Source organism: Dipodomys merriami, unplaced genomic scaffold (assembly GCF_024711535.1).
Source record: "Dipodomys merriami isolate MVZ:Mamm:240054 unplaced genomic scaffold, mDipMer1.0.p SCAF_56, whole genome shotgun sequence".
NCBI lineage: Eukaryota > Metazoa > Chordata > Mammalia > Rodentia > Heteromyidae > Dipodomys > Dipodomys merriami.
The window spans coordinates 6,494,109-6,520,699 of record NW_027206135.1 but is presented as its reverse complement, the minus strand read 5'-3'; the positions used below and the strand labels follow the sequence as shown (position 1 = coordinate 6,520,699).

Below are 26,591 nucleotides of genomic sequence, written 5' to 3'. Positions count from 1 at the left end.
ATTAAATTTGCTACAGAAGCACTGACAACTGGCAGAACTCTAGGTAGTGTTGTAATTGAGCTGTTCCTAGAGGCACTGAAATTCAGAGGGTTTAAACATTTTTAAGAGATCCCTTTGAGATCCAGACTTTATGGCTAGCTTCTTACCCTCAAACCAGCCTCTGAGTGCCTCCAGTGCTGGGTGGAGCCCTGGCCCCAAGGCCAAGGGCAAGGGCACTGGGCCCTTCCTGCTTCCCTCCTCATGCTTTTCCCCCATAGGAGAGTAGAGGCAGAAATATTTCATCCTGCATATCCCTGGGTGCCCACTGCTAGTTTGGTGGCTCTAGGTGGAGAGTGAGAGAGGCCAGAAAGGTTCATCAGGCAAGATAGAAGCTAAGCTCCCGAGAAGCAAGGCAAAGCTGAGAAGCAGAGAAAAGTAAACCATCCTTGGCAGGTAGGGTCATGAACATCTCTCATGAAATGGGAGTTTGTTGCTTTCTCTTCTGTCCAAGCCCAGGTGAACTGTCTCCAGACAGGTGGGAGCTGGGACCAAGTAAAAACACATGAAATTTGGGATTCAGGCCATTGTGACAAAACTGGAGGACAATGGAGAGATGCTAGGTTGACAGCTGTCAGGCAGGGACAACCCTCCCCCCCTCCCAAGTTAAGGACAACATAAACTGAATCCCCAAGAAGTTTCCATTGCTCTAAATGGAGCTTTTCTCCTGTGACCCTTCAGTTTGACCTCATCTAAAGCATCTTCATTTTGGAAGAAAAGGCTGTTTCCAGCAAGCCTTTGGGCATCTGTGTCTATATGTGTGGATTCACAGGAAGTTGTACCACAGCCCCATAGCAGTAGGAGAAATATTCTCCTTTCTGGTTTTCACACCACAGTATTCCCAGATAATGAAATAGTCTAGAGGATCTGCCCTCATTCTCTTTGAGCTAACAGCCTGTTCTGCCAGGCTTAACAATGCTACCCTCATGTGACTGGCACAGAAGACCACAAGTACTTCATGGCAGTGGGAAAAGGTCACTTCTTTCTTACTCCCATCACCCTTCATCCACACTCTCCCACCCCCAGCACTGCCTAACTGGTCTGGGCCTTTCCAAAGGCCTGCCACCACATCCTGCCCTGCTCAGGGGCACAGTAATGGAGGCATCAGTCCCTCTGTAACTTCCTTCCTGTCTACATTCTTGATTGACTTGAAGAGCTGGTCATTACCTACAATGAGCTGGTGAGAAGAAGCCTCTGGTCCATTGACTCTCAACCAAACTGATTTCTCACTCTGGTATCTCAGCCAGATTTGGGCCTCTTCTTTCCAAAAGACTATGATCATGGACCAGTGCATCAACTACAAAATGTATGCATTGACTGATCATGCCTACCAGCTTGGGTAATGATCAAGGAATCCACAGAAATAAGTTCTTATCTTTGAGAATAAATAGAAGAGGACATTCAGTCCTGCTGGCAAGACTGGGCAGAAATGAGGTGCAATCTGGGAGTTGTGCTCCATCCCCTCTCAGCAGGTATAATTCTGCATCATGATACCATTATTTCTCTCTCCTTTTCATTTTTCCTGATCCCTTCTTTTTTCCCTTTTCCTCTATAACTAGAGCTTTGAAACATTAGGAAAAATAGATGAGAGAAAGCTGAGCATCACTTTGAAATGACAATTGTCCACTTCTCTTTGTCACCCTATTCTGAATGGCCATTCTCCAAAGATCATCCTGCAGACCAGTTAAGAGAGTCCCACAAGAGTGCCATACTTGATTCCTCGTGACTTGCAGGTCTTTGACATCTTCATAAACAGTCAGAATTCTCTGGGAACGGGTCTCTGTTGTAGGAAGGAAGCAAAGAACAGCACTTCAAAAACCTCCAGGGAGTCTCTTGTTTAGGCCTCCACAGTTCTACCAAGACTTTGAGAATGGCTCTAGAAAGGAGATAGATTAGTGCTCTTCCAGAATATACAAAGAGCACAGTGGAGCACCTACACTTGACATCCTTCTTCCATCAAACTCAGCACCTGCACATAAATCTACATACTGAGCATCAGCCTGTAAATATCGTGCAGCCACTACTGCCTTCCATGAAGCATGCACACATATCCCAACACTCCTCTGGGAAGATGACAGGCTGTTCATCCTGACACATTCTACTGGACACAGGGCATTTGATGCCTCAGGGACTGGTCCCCTTCAAGGCCATGGCACTTACGTGATTGCTTCTTCTTCTGCTCCCACACATACCAGCCAGACAGGCTTCCAACGAACAGTATGATTAGAACCAGGATGATCACCAAAAAGAGCAGAAATCGGGATGCTGAGGAATACAGAATGCAGAAGAACTAAGTCCTCACTCCTCCTCTTCTTGCTTCTCATAGCTACAGGGACGGTCTCAAAACCCATTCCCTAGCCAACACATGAGGGTACAGGCCTATAATACTAGCTATTCCGGAGGCAGGAAGATCATGAGTTCAAAGCTAACCCTGGCAACAGTTATCAAGACCCTATCCCAAAATAAAATGAAACAAAGATAAATAAAATAAAATGAACTAGGGGTATTATGGTAGGGACCTGAGTTCAACTTCCAATATTCAAACAAAGTAAAGCAAAACCCTCCTCTTTGGTGTGGTGGCCTCCTCATATGTTATGAATTCATCATCAAGGTTATCTTTCTGCCCACTTGAGTGACTTCCCCTGAGTGATGTCAGATAGTAATATTTGACGGCTCTGGTCCAGATTATAAATTCTAGAAGCTTTTTGCTGTTTATTTAGTGCTCTGAGCCTCACTTTTCTCATCTGTAAAAAGGAACGTTATTAACCTGTGGCAGTTAATTATATACTGTGATATGTATAAAGCATCTTGCACAGAAAATGTTTCAGCTATGGTTATTAACTCAACAGACATTCGTTGCACACCTACTTTGTGCCAGGAAAGTCTTCCATTTTACCTTCCTGATTTTTCTGGCTCCACTGCTCTTCCTCAGGTGAACTTCTACATTTAGCATTTGGGTTACACATACAGCCTTATGCATAATCCCACTAACAGGAGGGAAAAAAAAGAAACTGTTTTTCTAGATACCAACTGACTAGCTCTTGACAATGATCTCATTTAATCTTCACAGCAATCCTGTGAACTACTTACTATTCCCTTTCCCATTTTATACAGGGGAAAAGTGAGAACTCCCCAAGTTTAATGAATCTGCCTGGGATCACAGAACTGAAGAATGGTGAAGCCATGATTGGCCTGGGCCAAAGCCAGTATCCCCACACCTTTCCTCAGCCTAGCTTGTTTCTTTTTTTGTTCACAAGTGCTTAGTTTTATTAGAAACTCTGTGGTTATTTTATTTCCTAATGTCAAGTCTAGTGGCTCATTAAGTCCTTATTTATCTAATAAAGATCTAATAAACATTCAAATTTAATCCAGGCAACCCTTTGAATAAGCAATAAGCCCAGAACTCTTTTAGGTACCTTGTGATTTTCTTAATGATCTCACTGACCCAGGGCTTTGCTTTACAGTATCATTACTCCTTGGAAACTATTTGGCTTGAGGTAAATTATCACTCAGGAGGAAGCAGGTCTTCATAAGTATCTCATAGCAAGAATATAATGGTCAGAAGCCATTATAGGCCTCATCCATTAAGTAGATATTCCCTATGTGGAGAGAAAACGATACAATTCTTGTCCAGACTAATACAGGCCTGGCTTTATTTTTTTTAAAAAGTACCTAGAGGCCAGATCCCTGTTGAGGAGGGGCTACAAGACATTGAGGGAAGAAGCCAAAGGATCTCACAATCAAGCATCTCTTACACATGAACCTGGATGTGTGGCACAACACTTTCAAATCCTTTATAGCCTAAAGTGTTCTACTTACTCAAGGAGTCTCCCAGACAGCCCTGGGTGAGGTTAAAGGAATGGCTGTCCCAGCTGACAGGGTTGCTGACATTGCAGGTGTATGTGTGTGGGCCACTGACATGGATCTGCTCCTCCACGTAGGTATGGTTCTTCTGTGTGGCAATCACCTCACTCCCTCTGTACCAAGTGTAACTCACATAGTCATCCCTAGGGACCAGGCAGGACAGAGCCACTTGACATATCCCTTCATCAAGGGCTTTCCACTGCGCCCACAGTTGGGGCTTCTCAACATGATCTGGAAGTAGAGATTATGATCAGAAAGGTACTGAAAAGTACAAATCATTCAGGAATCAGAAGGATGAATGAGCAGTCTTGGAAACTCACCCAATACTGACACATTGAAGGACACAGTGCAAATATGCCCAGAGTCTTCTGTGACCTCCATTTTATATAGACCACTGTCCTGTGGTTTAGCTCTTTCAATGAGAAGAGTTAAGTCTTCATTGTCAAAACCAAATCTAGTGTCATAACTAAGCATCTGAATAGAATTATTCTTCCATGTCAGTATTGCAGAAGAATTCACGGGCCGTTGGAGCTTCCATTCAACAGAGTACATCTTTGTCTTTGTCTGTGGTTTGGGAGGTCTGAGCTTGACAGGCTTTCCAGCAAGGCAAACCACATAGTTGTCAGTAGAATCTGGGCATTCTAGGAAAGAAAATCCAGACTATCTTATCATTGCTTTTAAGAACGTGACAGGAAATATCTGAGGCCAGCCCAGTTAGATGTGACTTCCTTTAAGCTGGGAGAAGAGGACAAAGAGCCCACAGCCCAAGTGAAGTTTGAAGTATTTTTATCTGCCTCTCCTTCTCTCCACCTCTGTCCTTTAGTCTGAAAGAACACATAGACCACTCACATATCTAGAATCTCTCAGTGTAATTCTCATAAAAATCCCAATGTCATTCTTCATAAAAATAGAAAAAATGTCCCAAAAATTAAGAGACCATGCATAGCTAAAGCTATCTTGAGCAAAAATAAGCAGTGCTGGAAGTATCACAATACCTAACCTCAAATAATGCTACAGAGATATAGTAACAAAAATTACTTGGTACAAGCACAAAAATAGACACATAGACCACTAGAATAGAAGACCCAGAAATAAAACTATGCAGCCACAGCCATCTGATTCTTAACAATGATGAAAAAACCCAACAAACCAACAACAACTATACATTGGAAAAAAGACAGCCTTTTCAAACAAATTATTTTGGGAAAACTTGATAGATACATGTAAAAGACTGAACTTAAACCCCTGTCACCCTGCATAAAAAGAAATTAAAAATGGATCAACCACAGGAAACTTTGAAACTATTGTAGGAAAACACAAGGAAAATACTTCAAAATCTAAGCATATTTGAATAGAATGTATTAGCTCAGGAAATAAGAGCAAGAAGTAACAAAGGAGATTATTGCATCAACTTGAACACTTCTGCAATTATCATAGTGATCAAACAGCATATAGAATGAGAGGCAAATTTTGCAAGCCATACATCTTACCAGGGATTAATATCTAAAATATATAAAGAGCTTAGATAACCAAACAACAACAAAATAATAACCCAATTAACAAGTGAATTAGAAATCCAATTAGCAAGTGAATTAAACAGATAGTTTTCAAAAGAAGTACATATAGCCACAAAAACCACATGAAGAAATGTCAACATCCTTAGCCATAAGGAAATGTAAATTACAATATTAGGATTCTATCTCATCTCAGTCAGAAAGGCTATCATCAAGAAAACTGGGCACTGGTGGCTCACACCTATAATTCTATCTACTTAAGAGATTGAGATCAAGGAACTCAAAGTTGAAAGCCAGCCCATACCAAACAGCTGGCAGAATCCTATCTCCAAAAATAACCAGCAAAACATAAGACTGGAGTTGTGACTCAAGTGGGAAAATACCAGCTAAGCAAGCAAGGTAAGTAAGTATGAGAGTCTGAGTTCATATCTAGAGAAAGAAAGAAAGAAGCAAATGAGCCATTTTGTTTGATTGACTCCTTTAGGAAAAAGAGTGGCCTTGTGATACTGACTTTTGGAAGAGAATGTTGAAATTATGTCAGGACAGAATACTTAAACCCAGGATGTTGAAGGCTATGTTGGCTACTTACTATCCAGGTAAAATGCTACTGTATATAATGCCAATTGCATATTGAAATGATAATATTTTGAAGCTATCAGATTACATAAAATGTTATTAAAATTAAAAAGGAAAGAAATGAAAGAGAAAGAAGGAGAGGGAGGGAGGAAGAAAAAAGGGAGAGAGGGAGGGAGAGAGAGAGGGAAGGAGGAAGGGAAAGAAAAAGAAAAAAAATGAAAGAAATGGAGAAAGAGAAAGAAAGTCAGAAATTGAGACAGAAAGAGACAGAGAGAGAAGGAGAGAGAGGAATGTTGTGTGGGATGGAACCTTTAGCACTATACTGTACCTACTATGGAAACCAGTATGGCAATTCTTCAAAGACATAAAAATATAACTACCATATGATCTTGGTATACAATTCTTAGGCATATATCCAAAGGAATGTCAAGCTAAAATAGACATGCCTGTACATGGATGCTTATTGTGATACAAATCAAAGCAGCTAATTATTCATCAACTGTTGAATGGATAAAAAAAACATGTGGCATATGAGGGAGGAAAAGTAGGGGTCAAGGGTTAAAGTCATGAATCAAGTGGTAGAGCACCTGACTAGCAATCTTGAGACCCTGAGCAAAACCCTAGTAACACCAGGAAAAAGAAAAGGAAAAAGAGAGAGAGAAGGAGAAAGGGAAGGAGCGAGGAAGGGAAGGAGGAAAGATGGAAGGAAGGAGGAATTTGATCAAAATGAATTATATATGTGTATGTAAATATTACAATAAAAATCCTTTGTACAATTAATTTGTTAATTAAAATGAAAATATCAAAATATGTGGCATGCGTTTACAATGAAATATTACTCAGTCATGAAGAAGAATAAAATTATATCATTTTCAGGAAAGTTGGTGAAATTAAGTAAAATAAGCCAGTCTCATAAAGACAAATATTGTATGTGCTCTCTAATGTGTAGAATCTAGACACATAAATACAAATAAACAAAAGGCATGGACCTGAATAAAAAACTATTTGATGGGGAGGAAATAGGAGAAGAAAGAGACAAAGAACAATGATGAGGGCATATGAAAAAGATCAAACTTTCTGGCATACATTGAAAAATGTCATAGGGAAACACATTATTTTGTGCCATAATTTGTAATCCTATTTTATGTGTAAAGAAACGGACAGAGAGAGATTAAGTTACATTTCCATGTTATTACTGCTAGTGATGGGCAAAATTTACATGTGAAACTGGGCTACCACAAACAACTGGCTTTATTTTTCTAGGAACATGATAACAATTCCAACTATATGAAACATTTTAACAAATAAGTCCCTTAAAAATATGCCAGAATGGCCGGGCGCTGGTGGCTCACGCCTGTAATCCTAGCTACTCAGGAGGCTGAGATCTGAGGATCGCGGTTCAAAGCCAGCCCGGGCAAGAAAGACCATGAGACTCCTATCTCCAATAAACCACCAGAAAACCGGAAGTGGCGCTGTAGCTCAAGTGGTAGAGCGCTCGCCTTGAGCTGAAGAGCTGAGGGACAGCGCCCAGGCCCAGAGTTCAAGCCCCACGACCGACAAAAAAAAAAAAAAAAAAATATGCCAGAATGTCTTAAGTGCTCACTATGCGACAGATAAGTTCAAATATGTGTTAGCAACTTCACAGAAACATTTTGGGAGGGTTATCCTTGTTTTATGAGTGAGAAAAATGAGTAAGAAAGAACTTAAGTACCTTGCCCACATTACTTAGTAAAAATGATGCGCTTGAAATGGCATTATTTTGGCTTTAGGGATCCTTTGCTTTCCCCCAGTTTCCTCCTCCTGTCCTGGCCCACAAGTTGCAGAGTTCATTTTCTGCATAGTGACTACTGCTGATGGCTGCATTTGTTCAACCTTCCTTCCTCCATTTCTGCACCCTCTCTAGTCCCCCTTCAAAAGACAAAAGAATAATAACCAGGGTTGAGAATGTGATTAGTGGCAGAGTGCCTTCCTAAAGTGCATGAAGCCTTGGGTTTGATTCCTCAGTATCACAGAAAAAGCCAGAAGTGACTCTGTGGATCAAGTAGTCGAGTGCTAGCCTTGAGCAAAAGAAGCTCAGGGACAGTGCCCAGGCACTGAGTTCAAGCCCCAGGACTGGGGAAAAAAACAACCAAACTCCAGAAGTCCTCTGTATTTGATGTTGGTATAATTTGTGGAGGGGAAGGGAAAAAACAAATTGTTTATATAGGGATACAGGTGGACTCATTGCAACAATGAGATGTACAAGATATTATGTTGAAAAACGAACTTACAACTTTGGTGGAGGGGAGATGGGAGGGCAAGGATGGTAAAGGGAAACAAAGAAGGAGGCAACAATGCTTGATATAAAATGTACTCATTTCCTTGCTCATGTCACTGTAACCCTTCTGTATGGTATTTTCACAATTAAAAAAACGTATTAATTTAAAAAAAACCAAGAAGGCCAAAAGCAAAGAAAAAATGGCACCATCACCAAAAAATAAATAAACAAACAAGAAATAAAAGGCATGTTTCCATTTTCTGAAATTTGTTTTGATAAATAGTATTTTAAATGTTCATTGGGGTTATACCTTTGAGTAGGTAGGGATGTTTTTAAGGAAATTTGACTTACAGTTAAATTGTATTATGATTTACAGTCATGTGCCATCATGTATCATCATGTTTAGCATCTAAATGATAAATTTTTAATAACAATGGTATAAAGATCATGTCTAATGTGACTTCCTCTACTGTAGTTTGGACATAAAGCATCCCTCTACTATAATTATTATGGAGATAGTATAAAGGTTCCTCAATAAGCTAGAAATAGAACTACCACATGATCCAGTAATCCCACAAGTGGGTATATATTCAAATAAAATCAGTATATCAAATAAACACTTGCACTTTCATGTTTACTGCCAAACTATTTATAGTAGCCAAAAAAATAGAATCTACACACACACACACACACACACACACACACACACACACACACACACACACACACACATACACAAAATGGAATATTATTTGGCCATAAAACAATAATGAAGTCCATTCACTTACACAAACATAGATAGAACATTAAGGTTAGGTGAAATAAGTCAGGCAGAGAAAAACAAATACCGTATGATCTCACTTATGCAGGGCACCTAGATGTTGTGCATCCTAGAAGGAGATTACTGAATGGTTGTTACTGAAGACTAGGAAGAGCTTGGGAGAAGAAAAATGGGAAGATAATTAATATATACAAAGGAGAAGCTAATAGGAAGAATAACTTCCAATGTTCTGCAGCACATTAAGCTAACCTGGTGGGCAACAATAGTTACTGTTCAAATTTGAATATTTCAGAATATTTCAGAAAATTGTGTATATGTATTGAAATTTATACTCCATGATTATACAATTATTATATGTCATTTATGAATAAAAGTAAGTCTGGAATGGTGACATAGTAATTACAGTACTCAGGAGACTGAGGAAGAAGGCAGCTGGGTATGGGTATGATGAGACACATCTGTAATGTAAGAACTCAGGGGGTTAAGGCAAAAAAAATGATGATTTCAAGAGTAGTTTTGATAATATAGTGAGAAGCTACCTCAAAAATAATAAAAAGTGAACATTTTCTTAGAGAGCCAGTCAAACATAAAAAACACCTATACATATAATAACTACAAAATATATATAAAACAAAATTTGAAAGAACAAAACTGAAAAAGAAATACACAATCACAGCTGGAGTTTTTCACATTTCTTTTAGTGACAGATATAGCAAGCAAATAAGAAACCCAAGTTAGGATTTGAACATGATTAAACAATTAACATAATTAACATATACAAACAGAACTACTGAAAACTGCAGACTACATTCTTTTCAATCATACATGAATCACTTATTAAAATAAATCATGTGCTGTGCTTTAAGGCAGGTCTCAATCAAGTCCAAATTATTGAAATCATAGAAATTATATCCCTAAGCAACAGTGAAGTTAAATCAGTGATCAATAACAGAAATATAGCCAGAAAATTCCTAGTTATTTGGAAAATAATCAATACATTTCTAAAAACCTAAGAGTCAATGGATAAGTCACAATGGAATTTGGAGAGTCTTTAGGGACCAAGTGATAGGAAGTATCAAATGTGTAATACAGATAAAGTAAGGCTTTTCTTCTAAGGACAGGTATAGCTTTAAATTCATGTATTATATAACAGGTTATATATATTTCCTCCATTTGACTCTGAGAAGAATCAGGTGGAGATTATATTCTGAAGACAGGAAGAAAAGAAAAGCATTGGGAATATGAAAGGTAAGATGAGGCAGGGAAGCTAAAAAACACAGAGAAAAGGAGAACAGAGGAAAGGAGAAACCAGTCTACAGCACCACCTGCAGATGGAGAAAGAGGAAGTTGAAGCCACAACCACAAGGTAGCCATGGTGACAAACTGACAATTCAGTTTGGGATAACCCTATACTTCCTATGGGAAGGCTAGCATTAGAAAATAGATTTCATGCTCCTTATATCTTCGAATGCAACAATAAGGAGAGATGAATTGTATGAGACTGAGCTACTCTGGAATCAAGAGCCAACTGTGGCTCAAGGAGCCCAGTGACCCTTGCCACAGTGTCTGGGTAGAAGAAAGTCATGAGAGTGATAATAGAGAGGAGGAAGGTTTGACATGGACTTGACAAGACATTTCAGCAGTGGAGAACTAGGGAAGTACTGGGTGCAGTGGTGAGTGGCCCCACCCTCCCTGGTAAGGACCAAAACCTATAACCTAAAGATCACTGAAGGACCAGAGCTCTGAGCCTGAGAGTGGTTGAGTGCTTAGCCTCTGCTTTACAGCTATCTGTGGTTGCTACTAGGTGGGACTAAGAGCACTAAGCCACCTACCCATATATAATGTGTGGTAACACATTATACAATTTCTCCAGCTGCATCCCTCACATGCAGTGGTTAACTGTTAGACAGAATATCAAAGCACCAAGCCTGGTGGGCAGAATGCCTGATTCTATCAGTTCTTCCCATCTATTCCAGAACTCAGTGCTCTGATTGCTCTCCCAATTCTCCACTGTACTTAAAGAACACCTTTAAGCTTGGATACTTACTGCCCCTGAGGACACAAACTGGAGGAGTAGGAAGCAAGTGAAAATTACTTAGCCCACAGGCCACAAGACTCTTTGTAGCCCACAGCAGCTCCATATATAAAAATATATATATGGAAGCTGCTAAATTGAAAGTAGCCCTGAAACGCACAAGTGATCCTTAACTGGCTCCACCCTCAGCTTACAAACAGTACCAACCAGGGCACAAGGAACTATAAAGAGACTACTGCTAGTTTTCTTCCCTCCAGTGGTGCTGAGGATAGGACATAGTGCCCTGAGCATGTGTGTGAAAGTTTGTCTGCTGAGTTACTCTTATAGTCCACTGGGTAGAAACTATACATAACTGATGCATTGACTGACCCCATCTGCTGCTACTCATGCTAGTCATGCCTAAACATGAGAACATGAAAGATAACAGGTGACTAAAACCCATAGCTTAGTCTTGACCACAGAGGCACAACTCCCAATACAGAGACACAAGAAATATGGCACATGACTGCTCCAAAGTCAACACTTTCACAATAAATCTCAGGCAAAGAATTCAAAAGAATGATTGTAAGAATGATAGGAATTTTTAAAATGTCACAAATAAACAGTTGAATGAATAAACAAATGAATTAATTAAAAAAGACAAGGCAGGATATAAAGGAGGGACTCAGTAAAGAGAAATCCTAGCCAAAAATGGAATTAAAATCCTAGCAGTGAAAAACTCAGTAAGTTAAAAAATTTGATAGAAAGCCTCATCAATAGACTGGATTAAGGAGAAGACAAGTTGTTAGAGCTTGATGACAAGATAGATGTATTAGAACATTCAGACAATGATAAAAAATAAAGTATGAAGAGAACATAAAAGATTTCTGGGACATCATTCTAAAAGACAAAACCTGTGAATTGTAGGCATAGAAAAAAGAAGAACAAGAACAGGTAAAAACAAAAGCTATAGAAAATACATCCAATAAAATAATAACGGAAAAAGTCTCAAACGTTAGGAAAGAGATGGTCAGCCAGGTACAGGAAGTTTTTCGAAAATCAAACACATAAGATCATATATAACATACCCAAGTCACGTGGTAATTAAAACTTTAACTATACAAAACAAAGAAAAAATATTATTGAGAGCTTCAAGAGTGAAACACCAAGTTATATACAAAGACAAAACCATCACAACATTATTTCTTGACAGAAACTCTAAATGCAAGTTGGAATGATGTACTCTGAAAGAAAAAACCCACCAACCTAGATTATTGTTCCAACAAAGTTATCCCTCACAATTGAAGAAGAAATTTTAATATCTTCCTTGATAAACAAGAGCTAAAACATGCATGACCACTAATGTAGACTGCTGAAGATACTTAACCTACAAAGACAGGAAGGTAAACACAACCATCGAAACACAGGTAAATAAATCCCATTAGATGAATATGTAAGTAATGAGGAATAGGTAAAGGTTAAATATTACATAAAATAAAAGAAGAGAAATTATTACATAGCTTTCAGTAGTAACTCTAAATGTTAATGATCTTAATTTTCCAATTAAAAGGCTGGCAGATTGAATTAAAAACAAGATCTAAACATTTGTTGCCTACCGCATATTTCATGGTAATGACAAACACAGGCTTGAAATGAAAGGATGGAAAAGCAAGTGGAGTCTTAAAGTAAGCAGAAGTAGATATGTTCATAAGTGACAAAGCAGATCTTAAGTCAGAATTAGTAAACAAAGATAGAGTCAGTTTGTGTTGATAAAGAGAACAATGGATCAAGATGATACAATTGTAAACACATATGCACTGAATGTCAGCACTCCTGATTTCATAAAACAAACACTCCTGGACATAAAAGTATAGATGAACCCTGATAGCATGATAGTAGTTGTCCTCAATATCCCATTCTTATCAATAAATAGGTATCAAGACAAAAATGTCAACAAATATCTTTAAAATGAAAAGCCACAATAGATCAAATGTACTGAATGAGCACCTGTGGAATATTCTGCCCCACACAGAATACATGTGCTTCTCAACAATCCATGAAACTTTCTCAAAAAAAAAAAAAAAAAAAAAACATGGATCTTAATTTAGGACATAAAGCAAGTCTTAACAAATAAAAGAAAATTGAAATAGCTTCCCTCCCTTTAACAGATAGCAATGGATTACAACTCGAAATCAACCTCAAGAGACAGTGCAGAAAATATGCAACACATGGAAACTGAACAATGCATTTTTGAATGATCACAGAGTCATTGAAGAGATAAAAGGGAAATTTTTTAATTCCTGGAGTTAAATAACAATGAAAACACAACGTAGCAGTATTTGTAGGACACCACAATGGCAGAACTAAGAGGAAAAGTTTACAGATATGAGTGCTTACATTAAAAAAAAAAATCAAAGTACACTAATACTAGTGGTTCATGTTGTAATCCTAGCTACTCAGGAGGCTGAAATCAGAGAATTGTAGTTCAAAGTGACCCTAGAAAGAAAATGACACTTCATCCCCAATTAACTAGCAAAAAGCCTGGCTGGAAGCATAATGTAAGTGGTAAAGCACAAGCTGTGAACAAGCAAGCCAAAACAGAGTACAAGGCCCTGAATTCAAACCAGAATATCAGCACAAAACCAGGCACTAATGGTACATGCCTATCATTCTTGCTACTTGGACAGCTGAGATCTGTTCATTATCATTTAAAACTAGCCTAGGGAGGAAGGTCTATGATACTCTTATCTCCAATTAACCAGCAAAAAGCTGGAAATACAGCTTTAAGGGAAAAACAAAACAAAACACCAGCCTGAGGAAAAATCCTAAGGAACAGCAGCCAGGCCCTGAGTCCAAGCCCCAGTACAAGCACACACACACACACACACACACACACACACACACACACACACAAATCAAAGAAATCTCAAATATATATGTAAGATCTGAACAGGGACACCTTCCTTCCTCTTGGCTAAGTTTCCTCCCAGTATCTGTTACCTATGTAACTGGCAGAACTGGAAGCAGTCACCTTCCCCTCCTGCTAGGTCACATCCTGGGCCACCACTGGTCACATGCCTCCCATCTGACCTTAGGAGGGTCCCAGACCCTGAGGTCACATCCAGATCCAGTGTGGCCACACCTTTCCCCACCTGGCCACACCTCTTCCTGTCCCCCCTAGATAAGTTCTGGCTCAGAGGTGGGCCCCTTCCCACCCTCCTTTCCTTTTCAGCCATGCTTCTCCACATGCATGGCGGGGGCAGCAGTTCTTTTCTTGCCTGAATAGCATGTGGTGTTCTCTTTATCGGCTACCTAATGAAACCTACCTATCTAATAACAACATATGTTGGAGGGGATGCGGACAGATGCATTGTTGGTGGGAGTGTGTAAAGTCCACTCCTGGATGGCTAGCAGACTCCACCCTCCTCGCAGCAAAGTCTCCACTCAGTACCTACGTTACCTAGACAACTGGGACACCTGGAAGAGCCACTCAGTACCTATGTTACCTAGACAACTGGGACACCTGGAAGAGGTCACATCTGCATCTGCTGAGGTCACATCTGAATTTGATGTGGCCACACCCTTCTCTGACCATACCCTAGATAAGGCCTAGCCCAGGCCCAGACTTTCTCTTGCTGCTATTTTCTAGCTCTCTCTGTGCTCTGCTCTTTTCTAGCTCTTAAACAAATATGCACTGAATGTCAGCACTCCTGATTTCATAAAACAAACACTCCTGGACATAAAAGTATAGATGAACCCTGATAGCATGATAGTAGTTATCCTCAATATCCCATTCTTATCAATAAATAGGTATCAAGACAAAAATGTCAACAAATGTCTTTAAAATGAAAGGCCACAATAGATCAAATGTACTGAATGAGCACCTGTGGAATATTCTACCCCACTCAGAATACATGTGCTACTCAACAATCCATATGTAAGGTCTCTTTCCTCTCTCTTTCCTCTCTCTCTCTTTCCTAGGCCTTTCCCAGCTGCGTGGAGTGCCAACCTTGCCTGGTCCCAGCAGGTCTACTGAATAAACCTACCCCACGTGCGTGGTGAAGTTCTTACTCGGCTACCTCTTTTTAAAAACCTAACATAAATGGTGCCGTGACTCAGATAAAGGGCTTAAAGTCAGGATAGCTGGGATTTCTCTCTGGTTTTATTTCCCTCTTTTTTCTCTTTTTTTTTTGTTCTTCCCTTTTTGCTCTGAGGAATACCCACAGTTCTGATGGCCTTTTGAGAACCAGTCTGTCTGTGGTAGAAACAGCGCATCGATACCATTGCTGCCTTCACATCCACATCCACACCACTTCTCTACTCTGGTGAGTGAAGCTACTCTCTATGGTCCTCTGTTGTTCTCTCTAGAGGGCTCTGGGGAAGTGGGGACGCCGCTTCTGCCTGGTCAGCTCTCCTTCACTCACCAGACTACTCTCCTACTCATTTAATGGGGTGCTGCAAATCACGCCTGAGCTGTGAAACCCCTTTGAAATGCCTCCTACACTCCCTGGAAAGCCAGAGCACCTCATCTTTATGCCATTCTCAGATGTAGACAGTTTTTGCTATTGCAATGGTAAATGGTCAGAAGTCTGTTTACTTTTGGGTTCTCTTTGCTCTCTCTCTGCCATTCATGTCCAACTTTCCTTATCTCTCCCTTTCTCTTTTCTACATTTTGGCTTATGCCCTAAAGAGTGCAATGCAAGCTGGGTCCCAGGGACCTCCCTCTAGGTTCCCTCTCAAAGGCTAGCCAATGTAAGCTTGGTCTATTTGTTCAGGCTTTCTTTGCATTCTTTCAGAAATTCGCCATCTTAAATTTGCCATCTTGGCCACATGGTGGGTTAAGGGTTTGGCCCCATCTGACCCTTACCCTTCCACCAAGCTTACTACTCCATCCATCTATTCTAAGGTGCCTTGCTAACAAATTGCTCTTTTCACAGGCCCTGGTAACTGAGGCCCAACTATCTGATGTGCTTTGTTAGCAAAGATGTCTAAATGTTGTCAAAATTTTAGGTTTTGAGTTTTGCCTTTTTTGCTTAGTGTTGTGTATTCTACTACTGACTACATGGTTCTAAAATACTGGGCATATCTATGCTAAAATTCTCATCACATCTAATGAGTTTTGTCATTGCAGAATATTTGTTGGTCAGTTCTTGATAAGGAGCAGGTAAGCTCTACTTATTCTACTTGCTCTTCTTGTTGCTTTAATTGGAAATAATAAAAGGCTTTTGTGGCAAAGATTTCAGTTCAAAGCCAGCCCGGTTTGAAAAATACCTAAGACTCCATCTCCCAACTAACCTGCAAAGAGCCAGGCTGGAAGCATGGCTCAAGACTCTTATCTCTAACCAGCCAAACCCTGGAAGTACTATTGTAACTCAACATGGTAGAGCACTAGCCTTGAGCAGAAGGGCTCTGGGACAGTGCCCAGGCCCTGAGTTCAATCCTCCTTGAATACCAACTGGGACAAGCCATCCCAGCAATGAGTACCTAGACTCAGCCAGTCTGGGGAACAAGGGAACATGGAGAGGCGGAAGAGGAGATGTCACGTCAGCTACTTTGTGCCTGCCCTTTCAAAATTAACCAGAGCCGGGAGGTCAGTGGAAGTAAGAAGCCTGCCCATCCAATGTCCATACCTGTCTACCTATTAACTGAACAGGAATTTATATTCTTGCCTTTGTCACGTGACTTCTCTACCTAGTCGCCAGATGTCAGAAGTAACTAGGGACATTTCTACCAACATTTTCAGCCCCAAGTCCTTCCTCTTGCCATTTATTTGCTGTCTAGTATTTTTTTTTCCAGCCCCTCAATGCTCATGAGACTTCTCCTGACTTCATCTAAGGATTCAACGCCACCAAGGGACAGCTGCTGCTCACTGCCTTCTCTGGGAGGGGACCAAATTCCAGCCTTTTACCCCTATTGTCGACGCCCCTTGTCAGCAGGAAGTAGCCAGAGAGAATCCATGCCCTATTTCATGATTATTGAAAGGCTAGAATGTAAGGTCTGCTCCTGGATGGCTAGCAGACTCCACCCTCCTCCCAGCAAAGTCTCCACCCAGAACCTGCATTACCACCTAGGCAACTGGCACACCTGGAAGAGGTCACATCTGCATCCGCTGAGGTCACATCTGAATTTGATGTGGCCACGCCCTTCTCTGCCCATACCCTAAGATAAGGCCTAGCCCAGGCCCAGACTTTCTCTTGCTGCTATTTTCTAGCTCTCTGCTCTCTGCTCTTTTCTAGCTCTTTTCTCTCTCTTTCCTCTCTCTTTCCCAGCTCTCTCTCTTTCCTAGGCCTTTCCCAGACGTGTGGAGTGCCAACCTTGCCTGGTCCCAGCAGGTCTACTGAATAAACCTACCCCTTACCTGAATACCACGTGAGTGCTGCTGTTCTTACTCGGCTACCTGTCTCGCTGCTCTTTTGTAGCTCTCTCTGCTCTCTCTCTGCTCTCTCTGCTCTTGTCTATCTCTTCTCAAGCTCTTTTCTTTCTCTTTTGCCAGCTGCGTGGAGTGCCAACCTTGCCTGGTCCCAGCAGGTCTACTGAATAAACCTACCCCTTACCTGAATACCATGTGCGTGGTGCAGTTCTCACTCGGCTACTTCTTTTTAAAAACCTAACAGAGTGTAAACTTATTCAACCACTTTGGAAAGCAGTATGGAGGTTCCTCAAAGACTCCACATAGAGCTCTCCTATGACCCAGCAATCCCACTTTTGGGCATTTACCCAAATGATCACAAACAAGACTATACTAAAGCTACCAGCACAACTATGTTTATTGAAGCATTATTTACCATAGCTAAGATATGGAACCAACCCAGATGCCCCTCAGTAGATGAATGGATCAAGAAAATGTGGTATACATACACAATGGAATTCTATGCCTCCTTCAGAAAGAATGACATTGTCCCATTTGTTTGGAAAAAATTATATTAAGTGAAGTAAGCCAGGCCCAAAGAAACATAGGTCCCATGGTTTCCCTTATTTGCAATAACTAGTATATGTCTGAGTCAAGCAGAAAAGGTAAGATAAGTTGATGTTAGTGGAATGAACCCCAAGATAAGGATTCAAATGTCTTTTTTTTTCTTTCATGCAATTGTTTCTATCATATTTATAAGATGATTCCTATGTTGCTTTGTATGTCCCTCCCCCACAGTATAAGCCGTACTTTCACTGTATTTGATGTTGGTATAATTTGTGGAGGGGAAGGGAAAAAAACAACTCATTTAACTAGGGATACAGGTGGACCCATTGCAACAATGAGATGTACAAGTCATTATGTTGAAAAACGAACTTAACAACTTTGGTGGGGGGGAGGTTTGGGGGGAGGATGGGGGAGGAGGGGAGGAGTATGGGAAGGGATGGGAAGGGGAAACAACGAGGAGGCAGCAATGCTTGATAAGGAATGTACTCATTATCTTGCCCATGTAATTGTAACTCCTCTGTATGGTACTCTCTCTCTCTCTCTCTCTCTCTCTCTCTCTCTCTATATATATATATATATATATATATATATATATATATATGTATGTATATGTATATACACACACACATATACATATATATATATATATATATATATATATACCTTACAATATAACCTAATGATACAACTAAAGCTTTTAGAAAAACAGGACATTACAACAATGAGATGTACAAGATATTATGTCAAAAAACAAACTTTACAACTATGGCCGGGTAGGGGGTGGGGGGAGGGTGGAGAGGGGAAAGGATGGTATGGGGAAACAAAGGAGGAGGCAACAATGCTTGATAAGAAATGTACTCACTATCTTGCCCATGTAATTGTAACCCCTCTGTATGGTATTTTCACAATAATAATATTTAAAAAACAAGACAAGCCAAACTGAAAATCAATAGAAATAATATAGATCAGGTCAGACATTAACAAAATGTTGGGGCTGATATTAACAAAATGAATGTAAAGGACAATGCAAAGAATCAATGAAACAAAAAGTTGGCTCTTTGAAAAGATAAAACAAGACAAGTCTCAATCAGGGAAGAGAACCTAAATTAATAAATTTAAGGATGATAAAGGGGTTATCTCAGTAAATTCTCAATTAAGGAATATTCAAAAATTTATTCCAATAAAGTAGAAACACTATTTAAAATGGATAAATATCTATATTCATATGACCTACCAAAATTCAACTAAATGGATGTAAACAATTTAGACCTATAATAAACAATGACATTGAGATAATAATATACTTCCAACAAAGAAAAATCCAGGACTAGACAGATTCACTGATGAATTCCAACTGATTTTCAAAGAATACAAACTTCCTTCAACTATTCCAGCAAACAGGAAGGGAAGGAAAGCTATGAAATCAGTATTACACTTACACCACAACCAGATAAGGACACACATACAAGAAATAGAAATCACAGACTAATTCTCTTGATGAACATGAATGCAAAGTTTCTCAATAGCATACTTGTTAACTGAATGTGACATGTTAAATAGAATGTATATCACAAAGTTAGCTTCATCCAAGAGATGCAATGATGATTTAACATATGCAAATCAATACCCATAATATAATACATAAACAAAATAAAGGACAAAATGACATGATCATCTCTATAGATATATTAAAATTCTGTGAAAAATTTCAACTCCCTTTATTCTAAAAGCCCTGGAGAAAGAAGCAGAAGCAATGTTCCTCAACTCAGTGGCTATGTATAACAAACATCGCCAATATTGTACTAAAATATATTTGATTAAGGACTCATAACTCAAACATATGTTTGATAAAGACTCAGACCCAGAATATATAAATAACTTCTAAAATCAATAGGAAATAGATCCAACTATACCTCCCCTCTGCCACCCATACCCGCCCCCCCCCCAAATAACAAAAGACTTAAACAAGCACTTTACATAGCTTCCACAGAAGAAATGCAAGGAGCTGGGGAAAAAGAAGAGAAGAGAGGAAAGAAAGGGAGAGGAGGGGAGGAGAGGAAAGGGGAAGAGAGAGGAGGGGAGGGGAGTAGAGAGGAGAGGAGGGAAGCCAATATGCAAAGGAAACTTTGAAGCTGGATAGACTAGGAAAAATTAGGTACAGCTAGCTAACAGCAAATGCAGGAGATATTTGTTCATGTACTTCCTTTAAGACTAAGGGAACAAAAGTCATTTTGGGGGAAATGAAACAGGATAACTTGAAACTGAGGCTTCGTATAGGCAAGTCAGAAATATGGTATCTAGAAACTTAGAAACGCTATCTTTGCTTCAAAGAGAGGCAACTGGATGCATTCTTTCCTAAGGGATGCATTTCTCACCCAAGAATTCACAACTGCCTGACAGGATGCCCCAAAATGATAGCGGGGGTGTTTCCTTGTTTCAAGGATAAGGATCTGTTTTATGGAAGGATGCATTCTTAACTGGAAACACAGAGAATAATACCAGGTGTAGTTAAAGCAAAGACAAAGCACTTAGCTTTTCACAACTTAAAGCCAGACCCCCTGCCTTTACCCTATAAATACTCAATAGGCCAAGGAGCTGTGTGTCTCTCTGGGTTTCTCCTGTGTGTCTTTGTGTCCCTATGAGAGAACCCACTCTCTGCTAGAGTGTGCCCTTGCCCTTCTGTGTTTCTGTTTTGTCTGTTCATCTGTTTCCCTGCTTGTTTACTTAATAAAACCAGCTTTTCTTACCATTGTGACTTGCCCAGAAATTCTTATTCTGTGATCAAAGTCAAGTCTAAGTGAGAGTTCTTATATTTAAAGGGGAGCTCCACTAAACCTCTCCTCTGTCTGGTGACAACTTCAACACAAGTTCTCATGTGCTTTAGGAGAGAGATGAAGAGGACCCATATGAATGTACTCACTCAGAAGAGAAAGCCTCTGCAGATTTGGTGCTCAGGGAAGGCCCCAAGACCACAGTTGTTGTAACTACTTAGCAGTTATAGGGGGCTTTCCGGTGGTTAAGAAATAGTAAGTGTGCAGAGGAAGAGCAGAGGACAGGTGATGAACTCCACTGCAGCCACAGGAAGAAGTGGGCAGCAAGTACAGAGTTCTGCAGAAGACCATCAGGAAACAGCCCTCAAGCAATGGCAGCAGTGCAGCCTCCAAAGCTGGGCAGGGGCCATCGTCAGCTCAGCTTCCTGGATCTGTTGATTAGAGGAAGGTGAGGGGCTTGAGCCCCCAAAGGAGAGGACAGAAGAGAGTCTCAAAGACAGTACAACTTCAACTGGCCAACAAGAGGATGTTGAAGTCTTCTCAGTTTTGTTATACATATACACACTGAGAAATTTGAAGATCCTTTATCGAAGCTGGGAGGTTGGAGAGGTTAGTATTGCCAACAACAGAGGAACTCCCCACCTCAAGGGGAAGTTATGTGAGGTTTTTAAAAGCAGAAACTGCAAAATTACGTATGTTTAGTTAGTAGCTGGGAGTTAGATATTGATCAAATAAGAAGATAACTAGGGCTCCTAGGAGATAGTTGCACTTATCTCTTCAACAAAAGTGACAAGGGGGCTGGGAAGGTGGCTTGTCTTGCATGCCTGAGGCCCTGGGTTCGATTCCTCAGCACCACATAAGCAAAAAGAAAAAAGCCAGAAGTGGTGCTGTGGCTCAAGTGGTAGAGCGCTAGCCTTGAGCTGAAGAGCTGAGGGACAGCATCCAGGCCCAGAGTTCAGGCCCCATTACTGGACCCAAAAAAAAAAAAGTGACAAGGGGGTTCATGACCTAGGTAGGTTATAAAACTGGGTATCATAGTTTAACAATTTGCTTGGGAAGTGTATTTACGCTTTAACTCCAGATTTTCCCTTATCATGAAACTCTGCATGGCCCTTTGCTGTAAAACTGGGGTCAGGGCTCTGTTCGGTACTTCAGTTTGGGCTTATGCTATTAGTTTTAAGGGGGAAATCAACAGAAGTGGTCCCTGGTGAATAAAAATACCAACAAAGGCAGGGCCAGCCACAGTCAAGGCAAGTTTACACCCTCAACCTACTTTCTTTCTTCCCTTTACTTGGCTTCCTACTGACCACAGTAACTCCTCTCCTCAAGCAAAGCAACTCCATTCCTTTTATCAAAATCAATCTGAAGCCAGGCATTGGTGATTCACACCTGTAATTTTAGCTACTCAAGAGGCCTCGATCTGTTCAAAGCTAGCTTGAGCAGACAAATCTGAGAGACTTATCTCCAAATAACTAGCAAAAAGCCAGAAATGGAGCTTTGGCTCAAATAGTAGTACAGTGCTTAGGTCAAGCCAAGGAAGAATTCGAGATTCTGAGTTAAAGCTTCAGCAAACACACACACACACACACACACACACACACACACACACACACACACACACACAAATTAATCTGGCTCATGTTCCAATGTTCCAGGTCCTAGATCCATTAACTGAATTATCTGTAATATTTTTCTCTAAGATAATGATTGCATTCACCTTTAATGGCTCCTATTCTTTACTTTTTTTTAGGCCATTTCTTTCACCTAGATTGTTCTATTTATACCAACTTCCTAGATCAGGGAAAAGAAATCTCCACATTTCTGTTCCTTTTTTACTATAAATACATCTTGCCTGACAATGACAATTAGCATTTTCTTTCTTTCTTCGTAGTTGTTACTGTAAATGTCTATTTTTCTTATGTGTGAAAGATTTTTTTTATTGGTGGTACTGGGATTTGAACTTAGGGCTTTGCATTAGCTAGGTATAGACTATGCCACTGAGCCAAACATCCAGCCCTAACTGTCTGAAAGAGTCTTATAGAATCAACATGTTTCTTTTCTGACTCCCCACAAAAACTTACAGAGTTCTTAGAACACAGGAGGGACTTTATAAATCTGTGTAATTAATTACTGCAAGAATGACTCTAATATACCAAATGTCATGCAGGATAGCAGATGAGCCACAAGGATGTGATCCCCTGGGCTTTGGCCTCTTGCCTTCCAGACTCCACATCTCAGCACAGGTCATTAGCACAAAAGCCAGTGTCTCTGAAGAATCCAGATGTTCTTGCTTCAACTGTTTCAGAGCAGAAGGACAGCATCTGCTAGGTGTATCACACACTCTGTGATTCTTCCCTGGCAACAGTCCTGACACACCTATCTCCACAAAAGACTTTTTACAGCATTATGATAATAGCAACAAAAGAAGGAGGGAAACATCACATGTTCATCAATAATAGAATGAATCAACTATGGAATAGGCAGACAATGAAATATTTTGCAATATTTTACTATTGATATTTCACAATATCAGTTACAAGTAGTAGCACAGGTAAACCTCATAAGATATTGAACACAAGAAGCTGGACATAGAAGTATATACCGTATAATTCCATTTGTTCCCAGACAAGACTAACCTGTGCTATCAAAGTAAAAAATCATGGTCATACCTAGAACAAATTATGTTAAGTGAGATAAGCCAAGTTCAGAGAGACAAATGGCACATGTTTTCTCTCATATGCAAAAGCAAGGTCTAAAATACACCAGGACATAATAAATTATAAAAGTCTCTAGATAGTGAGACCAAAGGAGAATACTCAGGAGAGGAACAAAAAGGCACAACGCCTATGCACATCTGATCATACAAAATAATATTTATCTAGATGAACCAGAAAATGTAAATAAAAAGGTCCTTATTCCTATTTTGTTATTTTTTTCTTTTCTTTTCTTTTCTTTTCTTTTTTTTGGGGGGGGTCCAGTCGTGGGGCCTGAACTCTGGGCCTGGACGCTGTCCCTCAGCTCTTCAGCTCAAGGCTAGCGCTCTACCACTTGAGCCACAGCGCCACTTCCGGCTTTTTTCTTTTTGCTTATGTGGTGCTGAGGAATCGAACCTAGGGCCTCAGGCATGCAAGGCAAGCGCTCTACCACTGAGCCACCTTCCCAGCCCCTTTCTTTTCTTTTTGTCTTGTTTGTTTGTATATATGCCTTTGGGAGTATAGTGAGACAAAGGGTAATGCAGCGGTGTGCTCACTGTTGAAAATGAACTATACAACTTGTGGATGGGGATAGAGGAAAAAACTGAGCGAGAAGGAAGGGGTGACATTATCCAAAAAGAAATGTACTCTTTACCTGATTTATGTAACTGAAACCCCTCTGTATATCGCCTTTATAATAACAATTGAAAAATCTTTAAAAAATCGTGGTCATAGTTGTAAAGGAAGGAGAAGGTAAACCATGGAAATATGTAGTATTTCCAACAATTACTCACTCAGATGTGCATTTATAACTGTGCATGTTAGCAGAATGAGCTCCCTTCCCATAGCTTAGTCCACTCCTTCCTTTCTCTGAAGCTTAGCATGCTCTTTTGTAGACAACACTAGGCCCATGTAGTAAAGGCAGTAAATAATCAGCCTCCAACCCTCTATACCTTGGGATGGCACTCCTCTGGGACAGCTACTACCATATAAGGCAACAAGAGCCCCTTCAGGTCTGGGCAGTTGCAGGACCCTTTATCTACCATTTGGACAGCAGCCATACATCCTAGTCCGCCATGATGAAGCCCCTGGCCCACTCGTCCACACCAAGGTCTCTGCCTCCTAGCCCCTTCTAGCCCTTCCTAAACCACCTAGGTTATATAGGTCACTCAGACAATAGCTGGTGCTTCTTCTCATTTCTTCCTTGAGAAGGAGTCTTGCAGGCCCCCTTTCTCAGCAATAAACCTTTCTTTATTCTTTGTACCTGGATGTCTGCGTGGTTCTCTGGCAAAGTCTAATTAATCTTTTATTTAAGCTTTCAGTGCACTTTTCTGTTCCTATGTCAGTAATATAGTGGCCTGGCCTACAAAGACAATGGTGTGGCCTGGCCTGGCCTTGTGTGGAGTGATTTCTACAGAGCTGGATTCCCATCAGAGTAGCACTGCAAGCAGGGTTCTCTGAATCCATACTCTCTCCCATGCCCAGCTTTAAGCCATTCATATTTTGAGAGGAAACCCAATAAGGAAGAGATGGAGACAGATGACTTGAGCATTCTGGAGCCAACCTGGATCCAGCAGAGCAATTGCAATTAAAGATCATTCCCTTAGAGCTAATTGCTGACACACTGCCCCTTCCCCTGCCCCCATTGTTTTCCCTGCATATCTCACCCAGACCCCAAAGCACTTGTGATTCAAGACCTCCAGCCCACCTTTTGGAGTTTCTTCAGAATGGACAGCCAAGCCTAAACTGATGGATCAAACTGAACTTTACAGCCCAGGCCTACTCCTATGGGCCACAATTTGAAAGTTCCTACACCAGTCTGTATATTTCCTCTAAAATTACCTCAGTCTGCCTCCATGATGCCTAAAAATAACTTACCTATTCACTCAATGAACATGTTTGAATGCATGCATTTGGTGTGATACTGTCAGCTCATCATGTCTGTGTGTTCATGTTCATTCTAGTGATAGTATAGACTTGACTGTGAAAGGGTCATTCACTTGTTCACCATTGAACCCCACTTCCAAGCCCAGACCTTCTCACAACAGATTTAGGAAGGAAATAGGAATACAGCAGAGGTGTTACTGTGGTAATAAATATTTATTGAAGATCTATTTGTGCCAGATCCTGTTATGGATGCCAAGGGACCAGTGAACATGCAAAACAACAACAACAAAACAACAACAACAACACACACACACACACATGCACTTCTCAACAACAACAAAAAAGTTCCTAAAGAATTCAAATTCTAGTGGATTGAAGACTGAGAGATTTAAAGAAATAGCATAGCAGGTAAAATGGAGATGAGAATTACAGAGAAACATTAAGTGGAGCCAAAGATAAGGAGCTGCAAAACAGTGAGCTGACACTTTCTGTGTCGAAGGCATCATTGAGAAGGTACTATTTGAGCTAAGCCATGGAAAAGTGAAGGAGAAAATCCATGGCCAGCCAGGAAGCAGCACCCCAGGGAGAAGAAACAGTGGATGCAAAGCCATAACACACAGCTCATGCCTCAGCTTTACAGAAGTCTTCCAATAGAATCACATTTCACTAAGACTAAAAGCCACACCTTAACAATGGTCTACAATGACCAGGGTGATCTCCCTGTCACCTCTCATCTTATTCTGTAGGTGACCACGTAGATTGCATAGTAGAGGCTCTAAGTTTCCAGAAGACATCAACCCATGCGTGTCCATGCCAGCCCCCACCCCACACCAAACCAGAACCGCTTACCTTGGCCCTGCTGCCCCTTAAGGAGCAGGAGGAGTGTGAGGGTCACAACTTGCCCCAACATCCTCACGGGACTTGGGGGTCAAATGCACTCCTCTTTGCCTTAGGTGCTCAGCTGTGCATGGACTCGGCAGCTACCCGTCAGCAGGAAGACGATGGGGGCAGAACTACCTTGCTGCCTGTCCAGCCACAGTTTCCTCAACTCAAGGCTGATCACTTCTGTTGTGAGCTGACAAGGGCGTTGAGAAAGCCTTAGTCTCTAGACCTGGTTTCCAGTTCCCACAACTAAGCTAGTGAACTTGGCCTCAAGTAGGCAGGTGCCACAGTGACTCACAAACCAGCCTGCTGCTCTACTCAAAAAAAAACATCTGGCCAAGAAATATTGTAATGACCTGAAGGTCCTGCTGGTAATAATGAAGAGAGCCACATGAGAACT

General features: G+C 40.6%; 1 protein-coding gene across 1 annotated transcript in view; it reads right to left on the bottom strand.

Moving 5' to 3' along the window:
* The window catches only part of Cd244 (CD244 molecule), a 31,862-nt gene extending 5,515 nt beyond the window's left edge, over positions 1–26,347 (bottom strand). Inside the window, exons 1-5 of the mRNA XM_070000043.1 lie at positions 26,159–26,347; positions 4,221–4,541; positions 3,856–4,131; positions 2,197–2,301; positions 1,749–1,816 (exon numbers count right to left, since the gene is read on the bottom strand). Of these exons, the coding sequence (XP_069856144.1) occupies positions 1,749–1,816; positions 2,197–2,301; positions 3,856–4,131; positions 4,221–4,541; positions 26,159–26,219 (831 nt within the window). The 5' untranslated portion in view covers positions 26,220–26,347. The remainder of the gene's footprint in view (positions 1–1,748; positions 1,817–2,196; positions 2,302–3,855; positions 4,132–4,220; positions 4,542–26,158) is intronic.
* Between the last annotated feature and the right edge of the window lie 244 nt (positions 26,348–26,591).